At 45.9% G+C, this 20,107-nt stretch overlaps 1 protein-coding gene across 3 annotated transcripts; it reads left to right on the plus strand.

The window, feature by feature from the left end:
- Positions 1-265: 265 nt before the first annotated feature.
- APOD (apolipoprotein D) lies at positions 266-19,085 on the plus strand. 3 transcript variants are annotated; one of them, XM_080919282.1, is made up of 6 exons: positions 266-318; positions 1,412-1,500; positions 3,609-3,762; positions 11,346-11,467; positions 15,362-15,450; positions 18,640-19,085. In XM_080919282.1, exons 3-6 carry the CDS (start codon positions 3,637-3,639, stop codon positions 18,873-18,875), a joined length of 573 nt encoding a protein of 190 aa, XP_080775408.1. In that variant the 5' UTR covers positions 266-318; positions 1,412-1,500; positions 3,609-3,636; the 3' UTR covers positions 18,876-19,085. The 3 variants fall into 3 exon arrangements, with proteins under 3 accessions (XP_080775408.1, XP_080775410.1, XP_080775409.1); XM_080919283.1 differs by lacking the exon at positions 266-318 and adding an exon at positions 501-617; XM_080919284.1 differs by lacking the exon at positions 1,412-1,500 and having other exon boundaries at positions 278-318.
- Positions 19,086-20,107: the final 1,022 nt, after the last annotated feature.

Raw genomic sequence — 20,107 nt, forward strand, 5'->3', positions numbered from 1 at the left:
CAAAGGGGGGAAAAAGATGTTTTGAACGAAAAATGCAACTTTGTCTTTCTCTCTCTCACCCATACAAACAATAAGTCATTGTTTCTTCCTTTGGGAGCAGCTGTGAAGGCAATTAAGGGAGGGGACAGACACAGCATCCCATCTTTGTGCCTCATACAGAGCTCAGCTTTGAGGCCAGCCTCCCGGAGCTGTGGGGGGTGTGACGTGCCTGGCTATCAAAGAGCAATGGTCTGGTAGGAGCCTATAAATGACTTGGGAGAAGCCAGGCACAGCACTTGGAGGATTCTGGGTGGATACTGCCTGCGTCTGATCCGAGAGGTATGTTCATAGTTTGAGCTTGCAGTTAGGATAAATGGTGGTTAAAGCAGAGGCCGCCCTGTTTCCCACTGCCCTCCTGTCCCTTACAAACTCTCTGTGAGCACCCACTGAGGGCTTCCACTGGCTCCAGCTCATTTCCCTCAGACTTTCCGGGTAAGTGCTACTGGCACCTGTTTTCAGGTGAGGAGGTGGAAAGGTGGCTGAACCTGTGCTTGTCCGGCTGCTGCCTCTGCTCCACACCCTCCCCCTATCAAAAAGGAGACCATGAGAACGTTGCCTGTGTGGTGAGACAGCACCAGGTGAGCTTTCTAGTGTGGCCAACTGAGAACTGGGATTATTTGTGTGAGCAGAGTACTGAATGGCTGGACACGAAACGATTTTGTTTAGCATGTGCAGTTTGCTGGGCATAGCGGTGTAATGGTTCAGCCCTAGCCCTGGGGAAGCAGAGATCACAAACTGTAGGACAGCCTAAAGTTATTAGGACAGGGGACTATGTAGAGGGGAAGAAAAGAAATTAAAAAAAAAAAAATATGGCTCCTGTTCATTCAAAGCTACATGTGTTTGTTTGCTTTTAAGATCCATTTACCTGTGCAACCTTTTTATTTTGCCATGTGACATCTACTTGATGTTGGAGAGCTTCTTGAGATTAGGGACTGTGGCTAAAGGGACACCCGTGCTCCTGCAGACCTGGGCTGACGCTGAGCAAACTGATCATGACAGAGAACAGGGTCGATTTCAGCACAGGTGGCTTCGATGCAGAGCACATAGTGGGTACCCAGACCGGTGCTTCCCAAGAAGCTCAGTGTGCCTGACCCTCAGTGTGCCCACAATCACTGCCTGGTCCAGGATGCACCAGTCTTGGAAGAATTACCTTATTTTTATTTGGTAGTTGTTAAAATTATACTTATTTCAAAAAGAAAATTCACCTTGATGATCTTCCTGTGATATCAGAAGACAGGAAATTATGCATCATAAAGCATGCATTTTCCCCAGAGTTATATATGAACATCAATAGCATGTTCTGACTGTGTTAAATGAATCCAAATGGACAGATCATGGAGAATGTGATGTTATCCACTTCTCTCCTCTCCAGGACTTTTAGCTATAGGAAGAAAACTCAAAACAACCGGACGGTGTCAAGGGGAGTCAGCCTTGTTCTGAATCTTCCCTCAGAATTCAAGGGTATGTTTCAGTCCACAAGAGAACATCTTGTAATGAGACATTTGTCAGAGTAAGACATGGGCTGACTGGTAATTGCTGGTACGTGGTGAGACAGAGCTCATTGGGTCTCATAGGCACAAATCCGGGCGCCCACAGGAACATGTCATAGAGGCTCTGGGTGGAGAGCTAGCCCTGCCATAGTCCTGGTCTCTTCCAGGCCTCAGTTTCCTCAGCTGCACATCTGGCAGGAGCTGGGGCAGGGGCTGAGGTCATGCCTATTTCTGAAATGCAGTAGAGTGTGCATACAGTAGAGTGGAACCACAATTTAAAGTTCAGTGTGTGGGAAAGGCCATTGGTTCAGGCCTGTTAGGTAGAGCTATGGGGATTCCAGGAGCCCTTAAAAATGGGTCCAAAGTTTTTATCAGTTTAGGCTGGGCTTCTACAAACATACCACCCTCTGAAATGTCAAAAGATGGGTGTTGTTGATAGACCTCCAGGACTCAAGATGGTGGTCCCAACCCAGATTTGCTCCAGAGAACCTTGGCAACCCCCCGCCCCCCATCCCCAACCCGCCCCTGCTGGCAGCTCTCGCTCCTTACGTAACTGTTCTTTTTGAAAACCAGGCAACAAAACCTTCAGAAGAAAAGGCTATTGATTAGTAAAGTTATTTGGAGGTTCAGAGACTCGTAATAAAGTGGTTATAATTGTTCCTGTTATGACACATCCTTTTAAATGCTCAGATCTGAGAACGTCTTGCTTGCATTGACTCAGTCATCACAGAGGGAAAGGCAGCGAGCTGGAAATAGCTCGTGTGCAGTGAGAGGCAAGGAGTCACAAAAAGGGAACAGAGGGAAGGCAAGTCAGAGAGAGAGAGGCAGAGAGAAGCACAAAGTCTCCATCCATAGCCTGACTGACCGCCATCTCATTCCCCCTCCCCCCTCCAGAGTTGTGGCCATCAGAGGACCCACACACATGAGCTGATAGCTCCTCTCTGGTTAAATGCACGTCCTCTAAGAAAAACACTATCAGCAAATGGGAAAAACATTTGGGAAATACAGCCCTAGTTCTACTTCTTATAATAGCAATGCGAATACTTAGCTAGGCAAAGTAGCTTGTGTCTTTAGTTCCTAGCACATGGGAGGCAGAGACAGAAGATCTCTGTGAGTTCAAGACCACCCTAGTCTACAAAGCATGTTGTCTAGCCAGGACTAATGGGATGCTATTTCAAAAAAGTTAAATAAATAAAATAAACAAAACCTAACATTTTTTGAGCCTGGTGTCAGGTACTCCTCTGAATAATCCCACTTTCTCTCTCTTTTATTGGGTGTGTGTGTGTGTCAGCTTTTACTGGAGCTGGTCATGAATTGGGGGAATCCAGAATTGTCCTTCCTAAGCCTCCCTAGTAGCTCCCTTTGCTACCACCCCTGGCTTTATTTCAGCCTGTTTTGTTTTTACAAAGATTCGTGAGATAGGCATGACTCTTAGTTCTACTTTATAGGCCAAGAAGAAACAGCCTACTTTGTACAGTTACACTTAGTAGGTGACAGAGCCAGATGTGGAACTCCATGGGTGTAATGCTGGGGTCTCCCCCTCTCCCCCCAACCCCCAACTGCTGCTCCTTGTTAAGGTTCTCAGACTGAGCTCAGGTTGGTAGGACAGCCCAGCAAGACGTTGGCAAGGAACAAAACATGAGGCTCTGGGAAGCATTTCCTTATAAATCTTACAGGTCACTTAATGTTGTGCATGATTTGGATGCGGGCTCTGTTTTTCCATCTGCAAACCTTTTGAGTCTTTGGTGCCCATTCCCTGTATGCATACTATTTTTATTTCAGAAACAAGTCCCTGCTGAGCCTGGCATTTCCAAGGGATGATTCTGAGGAGAGTCAGACAGGGTTCCCACCCTGGAGAGATACGCAGTGGGGCAGGGGAGGGTGTGGATCCATGAAGGAAGCTAACCCAACAAGAGATGTTCTAAATGAAATACCAAGGCCTTACTGCCGCCGGACAGCCAGGCTGGCAGCAGCTGCGGGATGCATCGTCTCAGTGGCGAGGAGAACACTGACGGAAAGACCTAGTCCACAAAGACTCCGTCACTGTGAGACACCTACACTTGCATTGTTTCTCCCCAGGCCTTTCCTGCAGCCACCCAACCGGAAGATGGTGACCATGCTGTTGCTCCTGGTCACACTGGCAGCAGGTCTCTTCACCACAGCCGAAGGACAACGCTTCCATCTTGGGAAATGCCCATCTCCTCCGGTGCAAGAGAATTTTGATGTGAAAAAGGTGTGGTAACTCAGACTTCCCTTTTGTTTCGAACATGCCGGGAGGTTCATGTTATTCTTTTTTTAATCTTCAGAGCAAATCTCTTCCCACTTGGGGAAGTGTTGGGGGTCTCTGCAGACATCAGGGGCAGCTGCATGAGCTGAGAAGGAAATCCAATTCAGTGCAGCCAGCATAGCTCGTTCAAACACCTGACATTGGACAGTTTATTTTAGGCATATTTAGATACTTAATTTGGGGGGAGGGGGTTCTGGTGTAACACAATCGCCTGGGCACACGGAGGCATAAAAACGTTGAAACTCTCTCAAAGCACATGCTACTTCTTCCTTGAAGGTGGGTTCTACAGCTAGGCTACATGTGTTATCATGGGCCTAGGGGAGGATCTGGTGTGGTCCAGGTCATACAGAGAGCATACAGGTCATCTATACTATTAATCACCCTGATCCTGGTTGTAGGAGCTTGGAAGAAGCTAGGTATAGCTTGGCTCTACAGATAACACAGGGCTACCTGGGCCATCAGCCACCTCCATTACCAGCCTTCCGGGCGGAAAACAGGTTATACATCTTTTCCCTTGAAAAGACAACCCTGGGTTTTTAAAATGGCCAAGCTGCCCTAGTGCTATTTGTGAGCTCAGAAACCGTTGCTCCCGGCAGGGAAAGCATTTATCTTATTTTTGGGTTTTCCCTAAAGCACTCTCTGAGGCTAGAAAGAGGATAAGGGAAGTCTTTGGTACCTCAACTTGTCCCGTAGATGGATGCCAACAGGTGCTCCCATGGCCCTGGTAGGGGAGGGCACAGGATGGTAAGAGCTGTCAGTGTATAGGAATGGTCCCCATAGCTATGGGGAGGTGAGGGTAAGGGGGGATGTGGGGAAGGGCGTTAACTGTGACTGATTCACTACCATTGTCCTACAGAGACAGAAGCTCCTTAGGTGTCACAGCTAAAACATGCACACAGAGCTCAAAACTAGGCTTCCTATCAATACAGAGAATTCAAGACAGGACCTAGGAAAAGCCAGAAGTCCCCCAGGGGTGCTACAATATAACTAGCCCCTCATGAAAGCTTCTTCATCCTGGAATCAGGCAAAGGCAGCAACAGAAAGGGTCAGATATCAGATGTCAGAACTCAGCAGCTCTACAGCTAGGGATGACCTGGACTCTGATCCTAGGCCCCCTCTTTTTTAATTAAAAAAATTAAAAAGTTTTTAATCGCTTTTAGGAGGCGGCACAGTTGGTTTGAAAAACACTGAAATGATCAGTCTTTGGAGCTCAGAGTGGGTGTAGGGGATGTTAGAGAGTGGGTTAGGCAGAGCAGGGAAGAGAGAGCTTAGAGACTCTAAGAGAAGGGTGGGAAAAGAGGGCAGGCAGTGCCCCAGGTGAGGAAGGAGAAGCCACACACTAAGGCCTGCACTGACATTCCTTATTAAGGTTTTAAGGATTCCCTTTAGTTGAGTAAACATAAAAAACCACAAACAAACAAGCAAAAAAAAAAAAAAAAAATCAACCAACTAAACAAACAAAAACTTCAAGATGGAGAATTCAATTTAGATTTTAGTTTAGGAGTAAACATTCCAAAATATCTTGGAAATTATAACTGGTATCTCCACGTAAAGAAGTTCTTTGAGAACTGAAGGAGAATATCTTTAAAAGATTATTTTCTTCAGTGTGTGTCTGTGTGCGCATGTGCATAGGCGCCCAGGTGCCCGGGGGGGAAGAGCGTTGGGTCTCCCAGAGCTGCGGTCACAGGTAGAGCTGTGAGCTGTCCAGTGTGTATTCAGGGACTCCAACTCCAGCCCTCTTCAAGAGCATCAAACACTCTCAACTGCAGAGCCATCTCTCCAGCCCTAAAACAGAATTAAAAAAAAAAAAACTGTTAAGATTAGTTTATATATTATATCACTGGCTTGTTCAAAAGGATTTTATTTCAAGGATTTTTAATATATTCACTGTTATGCAACCACCATTAAATCAATTTTAGAACATTTTTATTATCTCAAGAAGAAACCACAAACCCACTAACAGTCTCTCCATCTGCATTGCTCAGACTTTTCGCCGCTGTGACAAATGCCTAAAAGAGACAATTTGAAAGAGGGAATATCTATTCCAGCTCCTGGTTTCAGTCCACAGTTTATATGGCCCATAGGCATATGAGGATGCAGAACATCTTAGGATGTGCGGCACAGAAGGCAGGCAGCTTAGCTTAAGACAGCCAGTGCGTGCAGAGGGAGAAAAGAGATCGTGCACAAGATACACCTCTCCCAGGCATGTTTTCACTGGCCTGCTTTCCCTAACTACACCCTCCCAATTTCACCACCTCCAAATACATCATATTGTGAATCTATCAAGGAATTAATCTATTGATTAGGTCAGAGCCCTTAGAATCCAATCACTTCCCACATCTGAGCTCTGGTTACATCAGAACCAAACAAGGGGAGCTTTACCTCCAAACCAGAACACTCCACAGGCTATGGGGAGGTGAGGGTGAGGTTAGGGGATGTGGGTAGGGGCGTTAACTGTGGCCGATTCACTACTCTTGTCCTACAGAGACAGAAGCTGGGTGTCCCTCAGGTGGCTCAGTTAGAACATGCACATAGGATTCAATACAGAGAACTCAAGACAGGACCTGGGAAAACCCAGAAGTCCCCCAGGCGCGCTTTCTTGTTACCTACAGTATAACCAGCTCCCGATAAAGGCTTCTTCTTCCTGGAACCAGGCAAAGGTGGCAGCAAAAAAGGGACAGATATTAGATGTCAGAACCTGGCAGCTCCATGGCTAAGGATGGCCTGGACTCTGATCCAATATTTTACTTTCTGTCCATATGAATTTGTCTATGGAATACACAACATTAGCCTTTTGTGGCTGAAGGCAATGTTTTCAAGAGTCTGTCTTCATGCATGTCAGAAGTGGGAATCAGATCCCACTACAGATGGTTGTGAGTCACCAGATGGTTGCTGGGAATTGAACTCAGGACCCCTGGAAGAGCAGTCAGTGCTCCCCACTGCTGAGCCACTCCCACAACCATGTTTAATTTTTGACAAGTTTTGTTAGAAGAGTCACATCACTCCAAAGTCTCACAAACATCCCCTGACTCTAATTTCTCTGCATTTCCTCCAGCAGTACCATATTTTCTTTTATTTCGAGCTTCATGGTGTTGTTAAATGACATAATCTCCTAATGGCTGAATCGAGTGTCTTTTCTCATACTTATGAAACATGTGTAACTCTTCCATTCAAATCTCTGCCTTTAAGAAAATGGGTGCTTTATCTTTTAATTTGATACCCACATACTCAACATCTGATGAGTATCTCATTAGTGTAGCAGGTAACACTCAGTCTCATATCTAGAGATTCAGAGCCTAATCCAAGACGAAAATGATTTACCCCTCTCTGTTCTCAGTTTTCTAACATAAGCTCCCACACTGAAGCCTTTGGTTTATTTTAAGTTAAAAATTGTGTCCTAGAAGGATCCAACTTCATTTAATGGGACTTTCCAGTTGTTGGCCATTTGTTTAAAAGGCCAGTTGTCTGATGATAGTCTTAATATCCACAGTGAAAATCAATTGGTCATGTAGATGAGGTTTTATTTGTCTAAATCTCAATTCTATTCTATCTATATGTCTTCACTTTTGATTAAAATTTGTTCCAAGTTTTTATCTAAGTTAGGGTTTCCATTGCTGCGAAGAGACAGCATGACCAAGGCAACTCTTATAAAGGCAAACATTTAATTGGGGCTGGCTTACAGTTTCAGAGGTTCAGTCTGTTATCATCATGGTGGGAAGCATGGCAGCATCCAGACAGGCAGGGTGCTGGAGGAGCTGAGAGTTTAATATCTTGTTCCGAAGGCAGCCAGGAGAAGACTACTTCCAGGCAGCTAGGAGGAGGGATCAAAGCCCACCCCCACAGTGACACTCTTCCTCCAACAAGGCCACACCTCTTAATAGTGCTTCTATTATTTAATTTAGTTATTTTATTCAAACCACCACAGTTTTGAATCAAAATGTAGGATTCCTCCAGCTTTTTTCTGTCTGTGTCCCTTGTATTTTCCTATAGATTTTATGATGTTTGCCCATTTCTGCAGTGAATATAAAGAAACATTTGAAGAATATGACCACTTTGACCCTTCTTGTCCATAAACAGAAGCTACCTATTTACTTCCTGTGTGCCTTCTTGTCTTAACAATATTTTGTAGTTTTCAAAAATATAAGTTCCTACATGTCTTGAGACAAATTTATTACTAAATATTTTTTTTCTTTTTATGTTATTATTAATGGAATTTTCTTAATTTCATTGGCAGATTTTTTTATCACATGCATAGAAATATCCTTGTATATTGCTCTTGAATCTTTTAAATTTGTATAACATTTTTTCAATTGTGTGTATGTGTATGTGTGTGTGTTTAAGATCCCTTAGGAAGGCTGAAGTTATAGTTTAGTTGGTAGAATGCTTGCATATTGTACACAAAATCAAGTTTGATTTCTGTTACCAAATAAACTAAGCATGGCCAGACACATCTCTACTATTGGATGAGGGCAAGTGAAGGCAAGAGAACAAGTTCAAAGCCTCTCAACCAGTCCCTTGGGACTTTCTACACGGAGGAATATATCATCTCCAAATAAGAATGACTTTGCCTCTTTTCCAGTTTTCTTCTTTAGACAGTGAGTTGCCCTTGTATAGAAACTTCACTGAGAAGGGTTTACAAAGGAACACGGAACTGAGAGGAAACAGAGCAGGTCGACCTCTAACTTCTGAGTTCCCTTGTTTCTGGAAAGTCACACTTCCTTGCTCTTAACTGTGGGTCACTAAGGCCATTTGAATAGTCAAGAACTCTTTCAAACATATTATAAGATGGATTTTTGTTTCTGAGCATACTTATGAAACCTTTTAGCCTCATTCTTTGGTACTTTCAATGAAAGTCACATTTAATGGATTTGGGGTTTTTTTGTTTTTGTTTTTTTGTTAGTGTTCTGTTTTGTTTCCTTCTGAGACAGGTTCTCACTGTAACCCAGGCTGACCTTGAACTCTCTATGTATCTAATGCTGACCTTGAATTCCTGATTTTCCTGCTTTGTGCACATGCCAGGTTCTGGGATTAGAGGCCTCTGCTAAATTTCAGTGGTTTTTAAGTAACTGTTGGAGTTTACTGAAAGGATGGCCAAAGGATGATCCAAGATGTGGGTATGTGCTCAAGTGGTCATGTGATGGCAATGGTATTGTCACTTGGTTTTCAGGATGCTTCTGGGGGTTTGGAGGTGAATGCACACTTTACTTGCTCGGTTGGGTGACAGATTTTCAAACCTGTAAAACAACTATAATTAATATTTTGACTAGACAAATACACTCAGGTAGTTTAAAATGCTGATGGTGAGAAAAGATGTATAGATAGCTCAGTGATAGCATTTCTGCCCAGTCTTTGTTCCATCGCTAGCACTACGGAGAGTGTGGGGGAGGGGGGAGGACAAAGCCCAAACCCCAAAGGTCCAGTGGAGCATTCAGTGACATTTCCTTTAGTCTACTCAGTTTCCTATCCCAGGAGCAGCCAGCAAAAACAACATATTGTATGTCTTTTTTAAGACAATGTATACACATATAAACAAATACGTATAAGACTGTGGTAGCCAAAATAAAAGCTCCCAGATGTTCATGGCCTGTTTTCTAACCTGTGAACATACTACCTTCCAAGGAATGGAGGGAGTCTAGAGCGGTGACCTGAGATGGCTGGATTAACCTGGTTTTCCAGACCCGATTTAACCATATTTTTAGAAATGCTAAAAGCAGAAACTCTTTCCTTGCTGTGGTCAGAGACAGAGAGGTTTGGTGAACAAGTGAGTCTTAAAGGTGCTGTGGAGGTGCTGTCAAGGGTCTGCTCGGCATTAGATGATCTCAAACATGGGACTTGAGTCCAGAAAGCAGGTGTTATATGTAACACAGGGAAACAGAGACACCCAGTCTCCCTCAGAGCCTCAGGAAAGGGAGGAAGCCCGAATTTCAGTTTTAGCCTCATAACATTAGGATCAAAGTCTGACTTATAAAACCGTAAATGAATTAATCTATGCCAGATAAAGCTTGCAGCTCATCAGAGCAGCACAGAGACCCATACAATAAGCTTTTCACTGCTGTCATGCCAACGGCAGCTTAAGCACATACCTCACATCAAACCCGCTCTTTGCTCTTTACTCTTTTTTAGTTATTTATTTTTTAATTTATTATTTACTTTCTATCCTAATCACACTCCCTCTCCCTTCTCTCTACCCAGTCCCACCTTCTTTCTTTTATTTCCCCCTCCCCTTCTTAGAGGAGGGGAGCACCCCACCACCACCAAAACAACCTCCCCTGGCACATCAAATCTCATTAGGACTGAGTGCATGCTCTCCCACTGTCTCAGTCAGGGTCTCCATTCCTACACAGACATCATGACCAAGAAGCAAGTTGGGGAGGAAAGGGTTTATTCAGCTTACACTTCCACATTGCTGTTCATCACCAAGGGAAGTCAGGACTGGAACTCAAGCAGGTCAGGAAGCAGGAGCTGATGCAGAGGCCATGGAGGGATGTTACTTACTGGCTTGCTTCCCCTGGCTCGCTCAGCCTGCTTTCTTATAGAACCCAGGTCTACCAGCCCAGGGATGGCACCACCCACAATGGTCTGGGCCCTCCCCCCCTTGATCACTAGTTGATAAAATGCCTTACAGCTGGATCTCAGGGAGGCATTTCCTCAACTGAGGTTCCTTTCTCTGTGATAATTCCAGCTTGTGTCAAGTTGACATACAAAACCAGCCAGTGCACCCACTGAGGCCAGACAAGACAGCTCAACTAGAAAAAAAGGGGATCCAAAGGCAAACAGCAGAGTCCAAGACAGACACAGCCCTCCTACCCCCAATCCAACACTATGATTGTTCTTTATTCTTTAGATAGCCTTGGAGATCATTGCATATAACTGCTTAACCAGAGGTGTGTAAATGTCATCAGAGAGGATAGTTTATTTCTCCAGCCCCTCTCTAGACTGTTTCCTGCCTCTTACTGTTATAGACAGACCTGCAACCAAAAAACCTCATACTTACACGTCATTTCTTTACAACAGGAGGACATTCCCAGAAGTTAAATTGCTGGGCTAAAATAACGTATATTTTTAGTCTCTCAATATTACCAAACTGTCCTCTGCAGAAGGTTATAAATTGGTACAGTAACCAACTCCAAGCAGAAGTGCCCCACAGTCAGCATGTCCGAGTTACACAAAATTCAAGATGCCCTGTAGAAGTACCAGCTGTTGGAGGTAAAAGGTATTTTCCATCAACCGGACAATCTTTTCTTTTCACAGAGGCTGGAATTTCACACGAGTTCTGACTAAAGAGAACTCTGAGAACATATCCAAATAAAGAGCCCTTTAGGAATAGAACGTGGCATACAACCATTGCCCGCACATCCGAATCATTTATTCCCGTTTGAAACAGTATCTTGCCCAGTTGGCTGGGAAGGATGCAGTCCATTTGGCCTAGTTTCCCCTGCAAAGGGCTCTGCTTCTAAGGCAACAATGGGGACGAGTCAGCAGGTCCCCAGAGAGCCCTTGGGTTTTGCCTCTGCTTCTTGTCTGTGCAGTATCTTGGAAGGTGGTACGAAATCGAGAAGAGCCCAGCGAGCTTTGAGAAAGGAAACTGCATTCAAGCCAACTACTCGCTGATGGAGAATGGAAACATCAAAGTGCTAAACAAGGAGCTGAGGTGAGTGACTCCGCTGGCCTGCCTGGGATGACCTCGATCTGTGCTCCGCCAGGCAGGGTCACGGAGAGCGTGCGCATGCGTACTACTCAAGCTAGGCAGGATGGTCCGGAAGCATGTGCTTTCGCCTTTAACCACCACTGAGCACCTGCTGAATACCAGACACAGAGAGAGGCAACAGCCAGTGGGGAGAGAGTACCAGTCAGTGCCCCTGCTCTCATTCCAAGATGGAGGCTCTCGTAGCAAAGGACATTAGGCTACTTTGTCTGGTCTCTAAATGGAGAGAGAAACCCATTCTGTCCACTTACTCACAGGGGCTGTCAAGTGTTGTTGAACACATCTGTGAACTGGGTGCTCACCCTGTCCCATGGTGATTTGTCTCACTTCCCTGTTAGGAACCCCCATTCCCTCTGTTTGCTGTGTCTTTTCTTTTGACAAAGGATCCTGCACAGCCCAGGCTGGCTTCCGACCTACTATATAGCCAAGGTCCTGGAATTTGCTCCTCCTCGGTGCTGGGATTACAAATGTGCACCACCGAGCCTAGTTTGTTCTGTACTGATGATTGAATCCAGAGCCTTTTGCATGTTAAGCAAGTCTCTACCAACTGAGACACATCTCCAGCCCCAGACACCTTCTTTTTGTGCTAGGCAAGCATCACGTATCTGAACAGAGACATGAACTCTCTAGCTCATGTCAGTAGGATCTCTTCTAGAAGTTGGTACTTCTGTCTCTAAGCTCACTGAACACCACATCTTTGCACTCTGGGGAACAGACATGATGAGACCCCGGATGAGGTCCTACTTGCTTAGTGTCTACCAACAAAGGTTGCAGCACCAAATACATCTAAATAAATATTTCCTATATGCCAGGCACTCACCACCCCCATACTCTGAAAATGTATTTACTTAATCCCCATGATGTAGCAAAAGTAGATACTATTATTGTGGGTGGAAAGTGCCCATCCATATAGAAACAGAAGTTAAGCAGCTTGCTCCAGGGCCTTATAACTGATACAGGAGGAAGCCTAGATTCAAGCCCAGGCGAGGGAACAAGTGAAAATGGGCTGCGGGTGAAGAGCTGTTCTTTCCGTTAGCTACAACATCCAAGGATGGTCGTCAACTCCAAGAAAACAACTGTACTCCGTGCTCAGAAGTACTAGGCTCACAGAAATGCTGGGTGCCCTCACACCATCCACCAACCCCACTGTGGGCCAGAGTACAGAGCTGACTCCCAGCATGCATCTGGAGCCCCAGGGAAGGGCTGCAGGAAGGGCTGAAGGCAGGAATTGACTTGTTTTTGCCAGGAATCTCCCAGGAATTTTACAGGCCTTATATTAGTCGTCAGCCTCTCCTCACTATGGAATCCAGAAATAAGGTTCATTCACACTTAAATTCAGGAAGTCCCTATCTGGAATCAAAGGACCTCTGATGAAGGTGGGAGGTTAAAAACAAAACATCCCAAGAGGGAGGAAAGAGAAACAGGAAGAGAATAGGCTCCCACAATCTTCTTTGAAGGCTCATTCCCAGTGATCCTAACATCTTTCTCATCTCCTGTGGACCATAACAGTACCACCCAGGGATCAAACCTTTACCATGTCCTCTGGAGAACATTTATCCAGATCGGAGCAGGCAGGAGAGCTGTAATTTTTATTTTGCTTTATTTTATTTTATTTTAGTTTTTCAAGACAGGATTTCTCTGTGTAGCCCTGGTTTTACTGGGACTCCCTCCCTCTGTAGACCAGGCTGGCCCTGAATTCGGAGATACACCTGCCTCTGCTTCCTGAGTTCTGGGATGAAATGCATGTGCCACCAATGCCTGGCAGTAATGACCTGTTTTCAATGAAATATTATGTCCCATGAGATCCTGAACCCATGATATCCATCCAAGGAGCGGAAACTGGGGAATTCTCTCAGCCTGTGCTCAAGAATTTAGGACCCAAGCGGTCTGGCCAGGAGCTGGAAGTGAGGAGGAATCAGGCTTGGGTACTTGGCTGCCTGGTTTCATCAGATATAAGAATGTGCTCTTAGGTTAGCTATGATGTTCTGTAGCCAGTAGCAATAGAGCTAGCATCCCTGAGGCCAACTGTGTATCAAGTGAGGTAAAAGCTCTTGCAACAGTGTTTGGCGAGTTAGTTAAACATGACCTTTTTATGGCTGAACTCTCATTTTCTGAAAACACAGGTGGGAGCCGGTGAGGTGGCTCAGGGCGTAGATGACCTGTCACCAAGCAGATTCTCACAAGTTAGCCACCGACCTGCACACATGATAGGAGTAGGCAGGCACACACACACACACACACACACACACACACACACACACACACACACACGGAATAAATGTAATGAAATAATATTCAAAAGAAAATACCCATGCATTTCACCATGACACATTGTGCATTTATAGTCAGAGACTGGTGTTTTGACAACTATTTTGGAACAAGACACAAATGATAGTGCTGAGGAAAAGAACCTAGCTTGTTGCTAAGTTACCATTTGTGGATGGAAACAGACCATCTTCCACAGAGACAGCAGGGCATAGTGCCTGGCCCTACATGGTGACAGACAATGCAATTAGGAATATGAGAGTACCTACCCTAGCCTCCCTTACCTGCTGCTAAGGAACTGGATTTTATAGCATTTCCTCACCGCCAGTCACAATCACGCTAACCTATCTTAGTCAGGGTTTCTATTCCTACACAGACATCATGACCAAGAAGCAAGTTGGGGAGCAAAGGGTTTATTCAGCTTACACTTCCACATTGCTGTTCATCACCAAAGGAAATAAGGACTGGAGCTCAAGCAGGCCAGGAAGCAGGAGCTGATGCAGAAGCCATGGAGGGATGTTACTTACTGGCTTGCTTCTCCTGGCTTGCTCAGCCTGCTTTCTTATAGAATCCAGGACACCAGCCCAGGGATGTCACCACCCACAATGGGCTGGACCCTCCCATCCTTGATCACTAGTTGATAAAATGCCTTACAGCTGGATCTCATGGAGGCATTTCCTCAACGGAGGCTTCTTTCTCTGTGATAACTCCAGCTTGTGTCAAGTTGACACAAAACCAGTCAGTTCAGCACCTTAGCCTTTTGTCCCAGGCTTGAGATCTAAAAGTGGAATCTTTGCCAGTTAGCTGGAAATGGACCAGATCCTTGTGAAGGGTCAGAGAACACCCTTAGTACTAAGACCAGCACACCTAAGATAGGCCACCATTTAATATGCCGCTATGAACAAACAGTTCTGCCAAAGTTAGCTATAGGGATATCAATGATAAAATCCGTGGTTCTTCCCAATTTTTCTCTTAGAACCAGTGGCTGGGTCGCTTCATTGCCTCTGTGCCAACCTGTTCTGCCTCAGAATCTCCCACATTCACTTGGACATTATCCAAACTGGAGGAGGGGTTAGAACTCAGGCCCCTAAGTGGGACACGGGGGGGGGGGGGGGGGGATGGGAAGATGGCTCTGCATTGCTTCCAGTGACCTAGTTCCTCCTTTGTGTAAAGAGATGGAGGGGGGAGGGGTGTTTTGTGAATTTTCCCATTCCTCTTTATTCCCTCTCTTTGAAGCCTAGGAATAAGAAATACCAGAAGGCAAATGGCAGACAGTCCCAAAAACAGTGTTGAAATGCAAGGGTCTAGCATAGAACCAGGGTCCTGAGCATTGCCGTGGCTGCTTCTTGTCCACTGATGTGATCTTTTCCCAGTTGAGTCTTGGTCACAGTGGGAAGAACCGCCCACAGCAGACACCACCAGGCCGGCCACTGAAACTCTTAGGATACAAAGCTCAAATTTCATCGATCTTTTGTTTTTAATTAGTTGTATATCATGTCTTTTCCATACCTCTTTTTCATTCCCTTCCCTTCCTTTTCTTGTTTCTTTTCTCTTTTTTTTTTTCACTCACTGAAGTCCTGATGGAACCGTGAACCAAATTACAGGTGAAGCCAAACAGAGCAACGTCTCAGAGCCAGCCAAGCTGGAGGTCCAGTTCTCTGCGTGTAAGTATCCACCTCCTTCAGGAAGCCTTGGGGGAGGGAGACATGCAGGTGGGAAGCAGGAACCCTGGGCCCAAACACATCTGAGTCCTGTCACCAAGGTTCAACTCCATGCACAATTATTTTCTGTGCACCTACTGTGTGCTCTTCCCTGGGCTAGGCACTAGGATGCACAGGGATGCAATGACAGGCAAGACAGAGCCTGACAACGATGTGAACACTGAGGAGAAAGCAGGAAACTTATTGGCATTTCAGCAGACAAGGCTCACAGAAAAGCCTGGGAAACAGAAGCTCCCAAACTACTAGATATTAAGAGAACAATTGGCCTGTGCAAAAGCTTACGGGTGAGAGACAAGAGTGAAGGCACTTCAGAGGCCTGACTCCGCTGCACTCTGCCTGCCAGTGAGTTCTGGGCGACCTTAGGGATGCATGCAGGCAGCGGAGAAAATAATTTTTGCATTGTAGATATATCGGAGAATTCAACTCAGACCTGTGAGGTTTTCTCATGCTAGAAATGCTTAGAGTCCCTCTCCCTACCTACAGGGTAGACACTAAAGTCACTCAGTCCCTGCAAAAGAAAGCACCATCCTTCCCCTTCCTGCCAACATCTCCCTGCTTCTATCCCCAGACCCCAACTCCCTGCCAGTCAAGTCCCTAGAGTAGAGCAGAGACAAGTTCTTATAAACTGAGAAAGGAATGCTGCAAGGGTAAAGCCGTTCTTCCTGCACATGCAGCTGTGAGCAAATACCTTCAGCTGAACGAGCTGCCCAGCATTTCAGAAACCAGACTAGACGTGCTCCGTGCAGTGTCAGGGGCCCTGTGGTGTTTGTTTCCCTCCTCATTTTTACAAACAAGGACGTTGGGTTGCAGGAAATCTGAGTAAGATGCATAGACGCTGAGCTCATTGGAGCCTGACTCTCTGAACTCGCATGATATGGATGGGAAAGGAGTGGGGATGGGAGTGAAGGTGATAAGACTTAGTTTTATCAGCCTTTCGATTCTGCGGTCTCCATGGCAACCAAGGCTGTACCTTCACCAAGTGAAGTATTATATGCACAGGCTACTGAAGGATCCCTGGGACTAGAGGCAGAAGCTGTTTGTTGGGAAAGTTGAGGACCAAGAGGCTCATTTGGAATACAGGGTGTTGTAGGTTGCTTTCTGTTGCTATGGAGGGTGGGGTTGTTCAGTTTACAGGTTATCATCCATCACTGAGGGAAGCCAGGGCGGAAACGGAAGTCAAGATCATGCAGGGACACCGATTACTGGCTTACTCCCTGTAACTCATTCAGCTTGATGTTTTTTATATAACTCAGGACCACCTGCCAAGGCTAACACCACCCACGGTGGGCTGAGCATGCCACATTCATTATTAATCAAGAGAATGTCCCACAGGCCAATCTAATAGAGGCAGTTCCTCAAATGAGGGGCTCTCCTTCCAAGATAACTCTAATAAGTGGTTGTGGGGGACCTTCTAGGATATTTGGGAGGTTATGGGAAAGATGAATGTTCCAAATAGAGAGGATGGCATGGGAGATGCCCACAGAAATGTCTAGCACACAGGAAGGAACCTCCAGTACAGGATGCAATTCAGGAGGCCCCCAAATGGAGTTTGCACCCTAGTTTCCACACACACGGGAGCAATGGCAATACTTTCCAATAGAGAGAGATGCGGAAGTTGTCTGTGGTAAGAGGAAACGCTGGGTAAGCTTATCCTCGAGAGACAGACACTATGTGAGAAAGATAGAATGTTTATGCCTGCGTGGATTTAAGACCCTTTGATGCTGCCAAAGAGGCGGGAGACACATTTTCCCAAAACTCAAATGCAGAGTGACTAACTTCACAGACCGTGGACACACGATGATATCCCCATGGGTGTGTGTGCGCATATGTGTGTGTCACATGTAAGGACCCCAAGTGTGAAATGCCAAGTCAGCACCAACTATCCATCCAGACCTCTGTCCACCTCCTCAGCATCCCTCTACTTTCATATCTTATAAAAAGAGGCTCAAAGGTAGGAAGAGTCTTGGTGGAGGCCCCTTCCATCTACAGATGCCGGTCACTGGGCCTTTGTGAACCCTCTGGTAGGAAAAGCTTGTAGTCCTCAGACTGGAGAGATGGTTCAGTGGTTAAGAGCACTGACTGCTCTTCCTGAGGTCCTGAGTTCAATTCCCAGCAACCACATGGATCTGATGCCCTCTCTTCTGTCAGTCAAGCATATCATAAGTAAACAAATCAAGAAGAAAGGAAGGAAGGAAAAGAAAGACAATAAAAGAAAAGCTTGCAAGACTTACCTCATCTTTTTGGAGGGCTGTTGTCTCAAGTCAGGGTTTCTCTGTGTAGCCTTGGCTGGCCTTGAACTCATAGAGATCTGCCTGCCTTTACCTCCCGGGTGCTGGGATTAAGAGTGTGAACCACCACCATCTTTACCACACCTCATTCTTAAAGCTCAGTGGTTTGCTGAGATTGCAGAGGAGGAAACACTCAAACACACCAGCCTCTGCTTCTTCACACCGGCTGGCTGTTGAATGGTGGACCCCAGCCCCTTGCTATGCATTCTCCACACAAGCATTCTCTGTGCACATTGGTGCTGGTGCACTCAGTCAGCCCAAGGAGGCGTGTGAATCACCAGCCATCCGCTGCACCTCTTCTGTGTTGCTGTTAAAGAGGAGGGCATAAAAATGGGTCTTGGCTATTGACACACACTATGATCGTCCAGGAGGTTTGTTCTGGGTTTTCAATACCAAACGCTGTGAGACAGACCTGTAATCCCAACACCGGGGAGACTAAGGTAGGAAGAATGCTAGTCACAGGTCAACCGGAGCTATAGGGTGAGGTTCCATCTCAAGAGTAAAAGGTGCCATGGCTCTGTGGATAAAGCACTTGCCCTTCCAGTCTAAGGACTCGAGTTTGAACCCTAGAACCCACCTGACCTCCACACATATGCATATACCATGGCATGTACCACTGTGCCCAGCACTTGTGTGCTTGCACACACACGCACTCATGTGCAAAAACTTTCTAAAAAGAAGCCAACCACCTGAAGGTTGAAGCTGAAGGGTGGGGGGAAGGGGTGCTTAGTGCCTTCACGGCCCCCATGTTTCAGCCTCGATTTAGAGATTGGGTCCCCAGAGCCCTGGAGAGGAGGCTTCCCTTGCCCTGGTTCTTCCTCATGCGGTTCTTTCTGGTTCTCAGTGATGCCGCCGGCACCCTACTGGATCCTGGCCACCGATTATGAGCACTATGCCCTCGTGTACTCCTGCACCACCTTCTTCTGGCTCTTCCACGTGGATTATGTGTGGATCCTGGGAAGAAATCCTTACCTCCCTCCAGAAACAATAACCTACCTAAAAGATATCCTTACTTCTAATGACATCGACATCGAAAAAATAACAACAACCGATCAAGCAAACTGCCCGGACTTCCTGTAAAGGGGGTGGAAAATCCAACCCAGGTTATTTCTTCGCTTTGCGTTCCCTGGCCCCACCCCCACTCCTCATAAGGACCAAGCAAGAGCGCCCAGCAATAGAGGGAAGTCAGTGGAGGTAGGGGACTCATGCAAAGTTGGCCCAAACCCAACCAGACGCTCCCCCACACACTGTTATATCCTGCTAGCCCAATAATAAACATTTTGCTGATCAGCTGTGTTCCCATTGGGTCCTGAGCTATGTTTATTGTTCAAGAGTCTTGATCTGCAGATGATTGGAAACCCCTCGGCCGTGGTTTAAAAGTAGGAGAAAGTTGGTGGCCAAGTCATATCCTGGTGACTCGGATCCAGGGTCCCACTCCACAGCAGATGCTTCTCGGGAGGGAATTCTGGGACATTCTGAATTTCTATCTGGAGGCTTCCTTGAAGCTTTTACTTTGTCATCAGGAAATCTTCGGGACAGGGCCGAAGAAGGAGCGTCCCGAGACGATCTGGAAAAGCAGACAGTCTCCGAGAAAGAAAAAAAAATTTTTTTTTTTAAGGATACGAAATTTTTGGTCTCCTTCACTTGGAATTTACTTAGGTCTAATTGCATTCTAGTTACTGAAAAAGAAAAATCTAGAATCCTTCCCTGACCACCGCCCTCCCCTCTATCCCAGCCCTAAGCGTCCACCCAGCCCAGTGATAGAAAGAAGGCAGAGGGCATCATGGGAAATCGGAGAACATCCCACCCCGTTCTAGACACAGGCTCGAGCTTTTCCAGTCTGTCTTCAAGCCTCAGCGTTCCCATGCCCCTGCTGCAGTAGCAAGGCAGGAACCACCTGCTGTTGTGCTTTCTGACCTCAGGAGTTCACTTAGTTCCTGTGTATAGTATATATTGTGTCTGTTAATGTATACAGTTTTCATTTAATCAATCAATCAATCAATCAATCAAACAAACAAACAAAAAGCCCTCAAAATGTAGCTTCCAATTTACAATTTAAAAAGTCTGAAAAACCACAGGGCAAAAGCTTAGTACAGGGCTTGTATGTGGTTAAGAGCTACCCTCAGCTCTGCCTGTGCGTCCTGTGTATGTGACTGCACTGACCACCCCACCAGAGGAACCTTGGCTATGCTTTGAGAATACAGTGATTCCTCAGAGAGCTGTTTCCAACCATCGGTCATGTCGTGGTAAAAATTAAATTGTGTAGCCAGTGATATGTCTCAGCTGCTAAATGGATGAATAAAAGAAATAGA

The sequence above is a fragment of the Micromys minutus genome (assembly GCF_963924665.1).
Source record: "Micromys minutus genome assembly, chromosome: 7".
In the NCBI taxonomy this organism is placed as follows: Eukaryota; Metazoa; Chordata; class Mammalia; order Rodentia; family Muridae; genus Micromys; species Micromys minutus.